The sequence below is a fragment of the Meriones unguiculatus genome, chromosome 2 (genome assembly GCF_030254825.1).
Source record: "Meriones unguiculatus strain TT.TT164.6M chromosome 2, Bangor_MerUng_6.1, whole genome shotgun sequence".
Lineage (NCBI taxonomy): Eukaryota > Metazoa > Chordata > Mammalia > Rodentia > Muridae > Meriones > Meriones unguiculatus.
In genome coordinates, this window is record NC_083350.1 from 100,926,476 (window position 1) to 100,939,584 (window position 13,109).

The following is a 13,109-nucleotide window of genomic DNA, read 5'->3' on the forward strand; positions in this document are numbered from 1 at the left end:
TTGCTATTTATTAGGCAAAACTATGATCTGTGAAGCTAGCCAACAATTAGCAACTTATAGTAACTTGTAATGTTGCATTCTAGATAAAGGTTCTAAGAGTTATGTGGAGAGAACCAAAATGTTCCTATTTCTTCACCCTCCCATCTGGGAACTCCCACCCTAAGCCATCACCTCCTGGAACATGTGATAGTGATGGTGGGGTGGTGGCGGTGGTGGTGTGTGTGTATCTTTGTGTATCTCTTTGCACATGTGTCTTGGTGTATCTGTCTGTCTGTCTGTATATACCTGTGTGTCTTGGTGTATCTGTCTGTCTGTATATACGTGTGTGTCACACGTGTGTTTGGAAAAAGTATCTTCTCTAGCTCATGCTGGCCTCAAATAACTAAGTAGTCAAGGATGACTTTGAACTTCTGATCTCCCCTCTTCCACCTCCCTAGTGCTGGGATTACAAACATGTTCCACGGCCATCGGTTTATGCAGACAGAGCGAGGCATTAAACCTGGGGCTTCAAGCATGCTTCGAAACCCCTCCACCTACTGTGCCACATCTCCAGTCACCGCACTCTTCCTAAAGTAGCCGTCACCTCCAAAAAATCCTAAAAGTAAAATCCTCAGCCAGCCCCAGGGAAGTTCTCTTTTTATTCCTTTCATTCTTACTCTCCCAGAAGGAGCTCCATTACAACCTAACTAATGGCCTCTACCACTCTGCCTTTCGCTAAAACCTAAAAGGATCAGTAATTAGCAGATTAAGGACTGGCCTGTGTGTGACCAGGCTCCCCACCATGTTTTCTCCATCTGAGACTGAGAATTGACCCGCACTGTCTCTTGTTATCACAAACAAAACCTTCTAAGCCTCTTTATTCTGGGAAGAGGTCTCCAGTGGCTCTAGTGATTTCTGGCTCTGACAAATTAGCAGATCTTACAACCTTAGTCAGGGGGAAGTGTCACAGCCTCCTGCAGGACCAGATGCTTCAAGAAGAGAGGAGTGAGACAGCAAAACTGTACAGAGCTTTTTTTTTTTTTTTTTTTTTTTTTTTGAGTCAAGGTATGGATGACATGAGGGGCAATTGGCTTTGAAACAACAAACTCAAATCTCCAATTCAATCAAAATTCCCTCTAGGCAAAGCAAACCCCATATCCTACTCCCCCAAAAGATGTTACAGCTTAAAAGGTCCTCTAGCAGGATGATTTAGAAACCTTACCAGCCAACAGGATGTCTTGCTTCTCTATCTTAGGAAGGAGGTATGGAGCCAATCTAACTCAATGTGAGTGGCAAGAGGCCAAAGGCCCTTCCTGGTATGTCTCAGAAGCCCAGGAAACCAAATAACTTCTCAAAATCTGACCTACAAACACATTTAGCCCACACCATTCCAACAAAAAGCAAGTCCCTCTAAGACTCCTGCTTATGAAGCACATGTGGAAGATTAATCTCAAAATCAGCAGCCTTGTTTAGGGGGGGGGGGGGGTGTCTAGGTATCTCGGCTTTGAGCATAAGATGAAAGTACAGCTGTGTGTTTACTTCCTTCTGTGAGGCACCCAGAACAAAGCAACTTTGACTCAATGCTTCCTAAAAATGCCTTTGCAATGCAGTGTCCACATGGCTGTAGAAAGGTCTATCCTCATCTACCATGCAGTCAGTACTTGGAATGTAGACTATTCAACATTATAGCTCTTGACCATATCTCAAAAATGTTTTTTTTAAGTTAAAGAAGTTCATAATGAAATCACTTTCCTCAACATAAAGATAGTAAGTTGATCGATTTCTGGTGTGTTTAATGTTAGTAAATGAAACCACTAAATATATTTGAAGAAGAGAAACAAAACAATAAAACAAATTACCTCATCTCCGACATCATCTTGGTCACTACCAAATAAAGATTTGCACTTTGATGTGATGTCCAACGTCTTTTTCCCATAATTTATAATAGATATTGCTAGGTCATATTCCTTCCAGGAACGTAGGATCTAATTAAAAATAAGTATTAATCATCTCTGCTGGAAGCCTCTCTGTTTCTAAGTGCAATGCATAATTTTTCATAAATTCAAATTCCCCTAAGTCACCTCACAATTGTTAAGAAAACTGGAAACTTAGTTCAGGATTATATTTCTCTAGAATTGAAAATGTGTAACTCTACTATTCTTTAAACAGAGAACTAACAACAGCTTTTTATCAATAATGCATTTCCTATCTCTCTGGGACATATAGCTTTATGCTTTGTGATATAGCCCTCCACCATTAAAAAATTATTTCTGCTTTTAAGAGTCATATTAAAACAATTGTTCCGGCAGGCCACATACACAGTACCTTTTGTTTTGAGTGTTTTGTTGCTCATTTTGGGGTTTTTTTGTTTGTTTGCTTTGTTTGTTTGTTTTGTTTTGTTTTGGTTGCTTTGTTTTTGAAACAAGGTCTCAGGGAGCCTAGGCTGGTGTCAAACTCACTCACTGCACGGCTGAGGATGGTCCAGCACTCTTAATGCTGTCGTTACCGACAAAGTGCTCGATTCCAGATTGCCGGCAGGTGCCACCATGCCCACCTTCTCTCAAGTCGCCTTCTGTGGCAAATGGCACCATCCCTGACTACACGGTACCCTGAGTGTGGAGAGGAGCACTCCCTGGTGCTTTGCAAAACATCTTAGTGGGGGGTTGGACAGATCCTCTGAAAACCTGCGAGGAAGCGTATGTGGACTCTCAGAGAGGAAGAGCTGCTCTGTCCTTCTCATTTACACTGCCCAGTGGTCACTCTTTGCCCTTTCCAGTCTGGCTCTTGTCCACTTGAAGAGTAATCTTTCACCACCATGTCCTTATTGGGCCGAGCATAATCCTGACACCTCCATGTTTCTGAACCAAAACCTTGTGTCTCTCCATGGCTGAGTCATTTCCTAATGTACCTGGTCACCCCTTATTTCTAAGGCTTGGTCTATCTTATCATTAAAATCCTGGTTCTAGCATCACCTCCAAGGGGATTTTGTGGCCAGTAATCTGGTTTGCACATTTCCCACTATAGTAACTCGGTGAAGGAAAGGGCAGATGCTCATGGGAGGCCCCAGGGGGGAGCTATACATAATAAATATGTTTGTATTAAAGTGCTATACATGTAGACACTCTGTTAAGATGGTTCTTATTCCAGATACATAATCACTGCTACCTCACACGTGGAGAAGGCCTGTATGAAGCGACTTAGAAACAGTGAATGGTTAGCTGTATCTGCTAAGACCTACCCAATACTAAGAAGCAGGAATGTTTCTGTGGAGACAAGACAATGTGTTCTAAAAAAGCACTGCATTGTGAGGACTATAATGTAGCAAGGACATTGTGGCAGGGCTAGGCCCTGCAGGGTGTTGAATGCCTGAGACAAAAGTTTAATGTCATGACAAAATGTATATGAGATGCGTGGTCACAAAGTCATCTTTACTGGATAAGTGTAGCTACTGCCCCTAATCAAAGAATCTTTACAGCAAATGGAACCATCACAGAAAACCACAACTAAACACAATGCAGAGAGCAATGAGTTGGGAGGAATTCAGCCCCAACGTAAGAGCCAGAATACAAGGGAGTGAGCTGTGAAACAGTCTCTGCTAAAAACAGCTACATAAACAAGATCAGAACCGCAATAATACCAATAGGCATGCTGACCTGGAAGGGCATGTCACAGGATCCCACCTCGAGGAGCCACAGACAGCTAAAACTGAGGGAGAATTAGCCTCTCCTAGAGGGTGAGCCCCCTTCTTGGTTATCCAATACAATGTGGCCATCTCTGAAACCGCGCACACACAATCAAAAAATGGGCTCAACAGGTTCTATTTTATATGTCTGTGCGTGCACATACACACACAAAAATATGACAATAATCAAAGAAAAGAGAGGCTACCAATTTGAGAGTTGGAGGGATATGGAAAGAGTTGAGGGAAGGGGACTTTGGAGAGGCTGGAGGGAGGAAAGAAAAAGAGGAGAGCAAGGTAATTGTGTTTTAATTGAAATTGAAAAACCGTGTGTATGAGTGGGGCAAGCATTGCTATTTGAAAACAGACGTGGGCTGACAAGCACTCTGTACTCTACACCAGCTGCTCATGGGTGTGCTTTCTTCTGGCTCAGAACTGTGTGACCTTCCCCCTCTTGTCTAAATATATAATGAGAAAACAATAAATGAGAATTGATTTTTCTAACAAAGAGAAAGACAAAGGACTGATCCTATTCATCATACCAAATAATGGACAGAAATGCTCTTGAATATTTAGCACTGACAACTTTAAAACAATGCAAAAATCTGTGAGATGACAAGGACAAGTCTCAGAACTGGCACCTCATTTGGGACTGCCATAACTTGAGGAAAATACTGTTGCTTAAATAGAAAGCCTGAGTTCTCTGAGGATTTTTTTTTCAGATGAGAAAACTGTTGCTTGACTGAGTTTCACATGCTCTAAGAGAAAACCTAGAGCTGTTTGTGTCAAATGAAATCTGACACCTGAAATCTGGGGTTCAGAGATAGCCCATGATTTGGGAACTACAGACCAAGCTAAAGGAAACTTCTAAAATGGCAATGTCCAACTGTACCAGCTGGGAAAAAACCCACCTCCAATATCAAACATCCTGATGATTATATTCCTTTTCCAGGTCAGAATGTTTATAGGGTCATTTCCAGTATGATATAACTTAATCCCCAGATTCCTCAAGTGAGGGGGAAAGAGGTATGGACATGACTGGCAAACCAGGAAGTACACAGAGCAAGCCCAGAGCCACTGTGCACCAAGGGCTGAAGGTGGCAGCAGGAGAACTCAAGGACGTGGCCTCCATAGAGGCCTAATGGAACCAGCACCCTCCCCCATATTCCACAGCTGCTCTCTCTGGAACCCACTCCTATTTCTATGCCCTCACTGTCAGCTGGCAATCTTGCTCTCCTGTCCACATCTTTACCCTTTCTCCCTGCAGACGTTGATGTTTTCAATACTCAGATAGGCAGGGCTTATTGTTTGTTCTTAACAGAAAATTTGCTATTGCAGTCACCAGATACCTTGGAATATAGTTTCTTCCCTAGGCTGGAGCCCTGAGTGGTCCCTGTCATTAAAGTGGGGTGCTTAACTGTATTCAGTGTTCTGAAGGAGAGTTCAAGCTGCCCCTCCCCTTACCTGAAAGAGACACACCTCCACAGAAATAATCCTCTGCCGTGGAAGGGCAGCCAAACAGATGAGCATTCTCTAAAGAAAGTAGTAGGGGTGTGGAGAGGTAGTTCAATAGTTAAAAGTGCTTATTCTTGCAGAGGACCTGGTTCAGTTCCCAGCACCCAAATGGTGGCTCACAACTGTCTATAACTCCAGCTCTAGAGAATCCAACACCCTTTTCTGATTTCCATGGACACCAGGCACACACATGGTGCACATACATACAGGCAAAACACCCATACAGGAGGATGGTAATAATAATGAAATACAGTAGGGGCACTCTAGGCCCAGCACAGTACTAATGAATTTGGCAACACTAAGAAATGGTAGGTGTTGCTAGTGGTTACAGCAATTGATGGGGACAGAGACAAACGCAGCAGAAAGGCTGAGAAGGGTGGGAGATGACAGAGAGGCGGGGTTTCATCAGACTCCTTCCCATGCCTGTTGTTTGGAAGCCAGAGCTGCTCCCTGGACCAAGTGCCTCTTTGGACCTTTTACATAAGTAACTCTTCCCTTCTCTCTCAACAGTCTGAGGCAGCATCCTAATTTGCCACCGCTCCAGCTGTGGTCCATGTGGAGGGGCCCCTCTGCTATTACACATAATTCTCCTCACCTGAACAACTGGCCATCAGGACCGTTTGAGGAGCACTTCTTTGGATATTCTGCAAGCCTCAAAATTGAATCTATCCAGAACACATCAGTTTCTTCTTCGCTACACACACAGAAAATATTCCTCCTCTGGGGCCAATTAAAATTATTGTGCTTGTCCAGTTGTCCGGAAGATATAGCTGGGCATTAACACAGGCCCTGCCTTTGCATCCTTCACCCCTTAAACATGATGGATTGCCAGCTTCTCCACTCAGCTCATAAATAACTCTTGAGCCTGTCAGTCTCCTCTGCCTCTTGCTTTTTCCACTTGTGTAGTTATTTATCACTCCCCTTCTAACTCATCCCCTGCCTCAGGTCTCATACCCTTCAGATCACTAGCTGTACACAACTGGAACAATTTCTTTCTCTATAATGCACATCCATGTTACCATCCCTGAGTGTGAAACCCCTTGAAGTCTCCTCTTGGGTCTCAGAACATGGCCTTTTGTCACCTGACACCTGCTCACTGCTACGCCTTTAAAGCAGCTCAAATCTTTAACCACACCCTACGGGATTAACGATAGTCTTGAATCTCTTTGTCATGAACTATTAAAAAAAAAACTGTCTATTTTCTCATTGGTTATTTATTCTCTGGAGCAATCGGTGCTAACAATCCTGTACCTGCCATGTATTTTTTCCCATTCTGATATTTGCCTCTAGCTTTGTTTATAATTTCCTGCCGTAAAAATGTCCCAAACACAACTAGCTAAATTTCCCAGCATGTGTCCCCCCTTGCTGAGGAAGGTGACCCCTGACTCTAAGGCCATACAGACTTCCTTGGATCCAGCTGGAGGTCATTATGGTGGGAGGTAGGGCCCTGGGTTTACTTCAGATGCTCAGTCACTTACACCAGGGCCCCCAACACTGCAAACTATAATAATAGAGCAGAGTCTCCATGGTCCCTCAGATTACTACCTTTGGAACACACTCATTTCCTCCAGAGACGTGGGCTGAGCCCTCTAATCTAGTCCACGGATCAATTTTCCCACAATGCCGTTAACACCATTTTTACTAAGGTGGTTATGTGTGAGGTTTTGTATCTATTGAGAACCTTTAAATGAGTGTAGAGAAGCCCATAGGAATTGTGATTAAATTTAAGTGTTACTTTGGGAAAGATTTATATTCCTGTTACAGCACATCTTGGTGCCCAGGAACTTGGTGTAGCCTGCCATATGCTCAGATTTGGATGTCTATCCTTGGGAAGGTTTCAGTTCTTTTATGCAGGTTCTCTGACTCATTGCTGGGTTTTGAGTAGTGTAGTCTGCCCTCTCCATTTCTAATGATTTCTGACATAAAATAAAACTATCATATCAGCTTAATATATGCCTACCTGATATAGTCTTCATATGATTCTAATTGTTCCTTACAAGATGTTGAGACCCCTAAAATTATAAGCTACATTTTTCCTTTCTACTATTTTAAAAGTATTTCAAATCTATGCCTATCACACAGGGAAACCTCTAAAAATAATGACTCCCTGGTAAAAGTCCTTCCTGGGCCTGGTTTTTGAGGAAATGGCTTCAGAAATTTGCCATTTAGCATGATATTTGCTTTAAAATTTGGGTAAATGTCCTTATCGTTATTCAGCAGCTCTCTTTCATCCTGAACTTGCTAGCAATTTTATTAAAGGAAAGGTTGCTACCTGTTATCAAATGTCTTTGTGGCATTTTTCATGCAATCTTATTTTTCTTTGATTTGCTGTTATATATATAAAAAAAAAATCAAGCTTTATTTTAATTTGAACTCTTTCCCTTTCTGTGGTGCTAATAACCAACCAGAGGCAAGACTTGGTCTTTTATGTTGGACATTGAACCTGTCATGAGACCAGCATGTAATAGATCTGAAGCCTTCCAACGTCCAGGGAGGTCAGCCCAGAAATGTCAAAGGACAGCATACAATGCCACTCTTGTCTCTGGTTAATGTCCATGGTTTTGAACGCTGCTTTTTATGCCTTGAAAATCATCATTTCCCTCCATTACTTTTGTTGGTATTTGACCATCACCACTGTCCTCTTCACTGTAGACGTCTTTCTCGAAGGAATATCTGTATTAGAACATGCATTTCAAGCCCTTCTGAAGCGTGTCTTCTAAGATCATCCAAACTTTGTAAAGTGGTTAAAAATTATTTTATTGCTTCCTCCATCTTTAAAATTGAACATTCTCCCTTGCTTCTTGCTTTGGTTAAATTATCCTGCTTCCCTCCCAGCCCATATTTCTTGTCTTGCTTTCTATCTCTCTCTCTCTCTTGACTTCATTCTTTTTCCTCCCTGTACACTTACAAGTCCTACTGTAACTGTAAAGTTCTGTTCACAGTCACATATAACTAAATTATTTTTACATATGTGTGTGTGTCCTCTCAGAGAAAACAAGAGCCTTGGGCTACACGCACTTCATGTAATGGTCATAATTTTGTACAAACATGGTCCAAGAATCTACCTGGTATCACTCACCCCTCCTCAGATACAATGGAAGCTTTTGTTTGGGGTTAGTAATAAGTTCGTCTTTCAGGAATGACTCTTGTCTTTCAAGAAACCTTCCTACTTAGCATTCATGTTACAAAGTCCAACTCAGACCTTATCATCTATTTTCTTGTAATAATACATATGTTGAGAGATTCATTGTTCCAATTATTCCTCTCTTTTTGTCTACCCGTATCTCGGGACTTCTGCTTGGAATCAATTGTCATTTGATAAAGTGTGTTCTCAAGTGTTTTCCTCAGATAAGTTCATGGGCACAATGCTCTGCCAACACTTGTATTTTGAAAGTGTCTATCTTTTCCTGAATAAATGAATAGTATTTTTGTTGGTTATTAGTTCTGTGACCTCAGGACTTATCCTTGAAATGGCATTTTAGTATTTTAACTTCTGGTGCTGCTGGGAGCCAGTTGGTTTTGCTTGTATTGCAAGGAACCTGTTCTTCAGTACTCCAGATTCTAAGGCTTGTCCTTAACCTTCCACTTCAGACATAGCACCAACACCTCTCTACATGAACGTCCCTACCTTAATCCTGCTTGGAACATGGGTTGCCTATTACTGCTCTGTCTGTTTTTTTGTTTTGTTTTGTTTTTTCTCAAACCCAGACTCCTGGCATTCTCCTGTCATGACTGCTGGGTCTGCCTTCTGAGTCTATTTACCACCTGTGAGCAGCTCTACACTGAGGTATTTTCAGATTTGACTCATAAGCCACTGTTACCACAATCTTTATCAGAGCTGTTCGTGACAGAAGCTTGAAGTCTTGTATCATTTATTTGATTGGTTGGTTGATTGGTTGGTTTTGTATCATCTGGTTGTTCATTCTTTAAAGTTGTCTTTGTCTCCTTGGTCCTAGCTCATCACTGGTCTTTCCCAACATAGTAGAGAGTAAATAAAACAAATATTTACAGATTGGGCTTAATCTTCCTCCCTCTATACTTTAAAAAAAAAAAAGAAATCTAATTTCTACTCTTCTGAAATGCTGACAGTTGCAAGATAGCCACGGGGCTCTAAGTGCATTTGTTCAGATGTTCTGCCTACTGTTTCTGGCCTTCTCATCTAATGTAAGCCCAGCCCATAAAAGTTTTCCCTTGCCTGATTTTCTTTTCACTTATGTCCTTTAAGGCTTCACAGAATTACGTGTGTGTGTGTGTGTGTGTGTGTGTGTGTGTTCTGTCTTCCCCCACTAAAATATAAGCTCAGGAGACAGAACTGGGTTCTTATCTTGATTACTTATTTCTTTAAGGAATTTTCATTGCTATAGGTAAGTTTGTCTCGGGACCCAACAACCTGGCCTCATACCAACCAAATCACACATTGTTTTACCTGTGTGGCCTGAGTGGGCACTCAAGTCTGTACCTAATGCTTAAAGAATATCCAGACCTCAAGTGAAACCTCTCCCAGTTTTTCCACATGCCTGTGTGTTGTACTGCCTACTATTCATTACCCAAGCTGGACAGCTGGTGTCATCCATGGAGGCCCTAAATCTTTGAGCATACACCAAATGCCCAAAACAAAACCTGACAGATATCGCTTGAATGAAGGAGCAGACTGAAACCTGAGAAAGCAGTTTATCTCCCACTACACCTTGCCTGTGTCCATCCTCAGCTCATATCTCCAGATTCACCACTCCCAACCTATGGTCTGGATTTGCCTCTATACCTGACTTCAGAGTTTGACACACCAGGTGCATACCCCAAGAGTACAGCTCGCCTGTTCTTCCCTTCATGGCTGCCCTTGTTTTTTTACATTCTGATTTCATGACAGCAATATATGTATATATATATATTCATTCACTGATTGACCCTTTAATTGATCTTGTTGCTTGTTTCTGGGTTTTGGTCTTTTTGTTTGTTTGGTTTGGTTTTAGGATTTTTGCTTTTGTTTTGTCTTGTCTTGTTCTGAGACAAGATCTCACTATTTAACTCTGGTTGCCTTGGAACTCACTATGTAGACTAGGCTGGCTTGAACTCACAGAGATCCACACTCCTCTGCCTTCCAAATGCTGGCATTAAAGATATGGTCACCACACTCAACTGTTGTTTGTCTCTGTTGAGCTAAGTTCCATTAACTTAACCCAAACCCTAGCCTTGATAGTCGAAGCCTGCCTGCCCTTTCCATCCATCATTATCACAGCATGACAAGGTCATATACATACTGCACACAGCATACTGTCTTACTAGTATTACAGGGTTTTGGAACATGTGTTCTGTGTGACTGTATATAATGCCAGATGATATCCAAATGCCATTTCAGTGATAACAAGGTTGAGTTCACGGAGTACCATAATTTTATCAAAGATTCAACAGCAGTTACCATCCTATAGTGTGTAGGCTTCACATTTGCTTTTCATCTAAGAAAACTTGCTTTGGCTATGCTTTTTATTTTGAATCACAAGTTAGTGCAGATGCCCTCTGAAATCAGAAGAGGGAGTTGGATCCTGAGGAGCATGAGTTATGGGGCCATTGTGCTAAGAAACAAACTCAGGCCCTCTACAAGAGCAGCAGGAACTCATAAATTCTGAGCACTGTCTCTGGCCCGAGAGATGCTATTCTTACACAATCCAATTACCATGATTAAATGATGTTTGACTTCGTCACTCAGTACCAGTCCTACATTTTATGACAGTATCCAAACAATACCTTTGTCATGTAGAAGATAGAGCAAGCTATCATGTGCTGTATGCTGTCAAAGCTTGAAATGTGTTTCTTTGAGTGAACCAAATTTGGCATGCCTTGCAAAACCACAATACATTTTATCAAGATCTAAAAAAAAAAAAAGCACAATGATTTTTGAGTCAAAATATCAAAATATCATCTTATTTAGTATAAAATGTAGTATGTAAATCATATCGGTCTTAAGCTATGAAGTACCACTGCTGTTGGTCATTATTGATAACATCTTCATCGGTTATAAAATAATATCTATATAGATAAAATGGACATATTCAATTTTCAGATGAGTCATCTATCTATGTAAACTGGAAAACTAGTGAAGAGTACAAAATGAATATACAAATAGCTATAAAACAATACTTATTTTCACAAGTGTCATAAAAGATAGAGGCCTAATGCTTTATGGATCCACAGCACTAAAGGTTGCTTTTATACTTAGGGGGACGTTGGCAAAGGACAGAGAAGATCAGCTGCACGTGACTTAGTATGAATGGATGGAGGCACTGGAAATGATAGCCCCTCTAAGATTAAAACTGAGCGTTCACAGCACTGAAAGTCAATTAATCCTGGCGCCTATCTCCCCTCTTGGCTCCACATAGTGGGTTCCTGTATTTGATCAAGAACTACATCATATTGGGGTCCCAGTCACAGACTGACATTGCACAGGTCAGAGTAATACTATCACCAAAGAAACAGAGCTGAGACTATGCCCCGCCCTTCTTCATTCTCATGATCCCAAGTGTGTTCTTTGGGTTGCTTCAAGCCACTGTCCTAACAATATTTCATTCTCTTGATACACTGGTGAGGGTGCTTAAGGCTCGCTTAGCTCCTCCCTTCCATGTTAATTCACCCTCCGTCCCCACTGTGTACCACATCCCCAAATCATGCCAACTACCAGAGTTTTTCTCAAAGCTTATACATACGTGTGTGTGTATATGTGTGTGTGCAGAGATGCATAAATGTACCCAAAGAGAATGTTGTTGCTATTTCACAAGATGGCATTTATATACATTTGTCTGAACTTTTATCTTTTCCTTCAACTATGCCTCTTGAAAAGTGCTTACAAATCCATGGAGGCCGCCCTGGTTTATGTTGCTACTGGCTGCATGTTTTCATCTGGCATGGACCGGCCGTAATTCATTGTTCTCACATTGAACAGTTCATGGCTAATATTTTAGCTCTAGCACTACTGTTGTTTCTCTTCATTGATCCTGTCTCCACCAAACACTACAGAAAACACCCTTATACATGCTAAGGTGGCCACCATGAGCAGCATGTTAAGGAGCTTAGCATGTAGTGGATTTGGTTTCTCGTGAACTGCCTATTCAGAGCCTGTGTCTATTTACCTATTGGGTAATGGCCAAATTGCAAAGCTTCCTGTCACATAAGCAGCACTGCTTTGACAAGGTCAATGAGGCAATCAACTTGAGGCCAGTATATGTTAAGTCAGTGACCATTGTGGTTATCTGTCATACCAAATCCCTAGGAGAAAAAAATGCATGGACCTGGACACAAAGGGTAGTGGGAGGTCCAGCATTTGGCCAAGTAGTGATTTTATTCTATGTAACACTAACAGTGTGGTTGCCCTGTAAAATAAAGGTAGTTTTTAATTTTATTAAAATTTTATTCTATGAAATAAATTGCCAGTTGAAAAATTATTATATCAGATATATTTGGTTTTAATTTTGCTTAAAGTTAGATTTAATTTAATTAAAATTAAAGTTGCTTTATCAAACTCCAAAAGCTTATAACATTTCACATTTCCCTGTCAGTGAGTCAGAATGCCACTGTTACAATACGTTCTCACCAGCAACAGGACTTGCAGATCTTCCATTGTTAATCCAATGTATGTTTCCAAAATACTCAAGCATCTCCGCATGTAGTGGATTTGGTTTTCTGTAAACTGCCTATTCTGACCTTGTGTGTCCCTTTCCCTATTAGGTGTTGGCTACCTTGCAAGGCTTCCTGTCACATCTAATTACTGCTCATTTATTTAAGGATATTTTGTCCAATTCCACACATTTTCTGTAATCTTTTTCGTGGTCCTTTTGCCTCATGCAGTTTACTGTTTCTAGAAGTTCAATCTTAATTGGGAAGGTTTCCCTGGGATCACCAGACTACAGATGTCATCTCCTGGGTTGGTTGGTTTGCTTTTTCCTTA

At 41.3% G+C, this 13,109-nt stretch overlaps 1 protein-coding gene across 1 annotated transcript in view; it reads right to left on the reverse strand.

Moving 5' to 3' along the window:
- Window positions 1-13,109, reverse strand: part of Cfap54 (cilia and flagella associated protein 54) — a 339,812-nt gene that overhangs the window by 207,110 nt on the left and 119,593 nt on the right. Inside the window, exons 29-30 of the mRNA XM_060377920.1 lie at window positions 10,916-11,038; window positions 1,839-1,964 (exon numbers count right to left, since the gene is read on the reverse strand). Of these exons, the coding sequence (XP_060233903.1) occupies window positions 1,839-1,964; window positions 10,916-11,038 (249 nt within the window). The remainder of the gene's footprint in view (window positions 1-1,838; window positions 1,965-10,915; window positions 11,039-13,109) is intronic.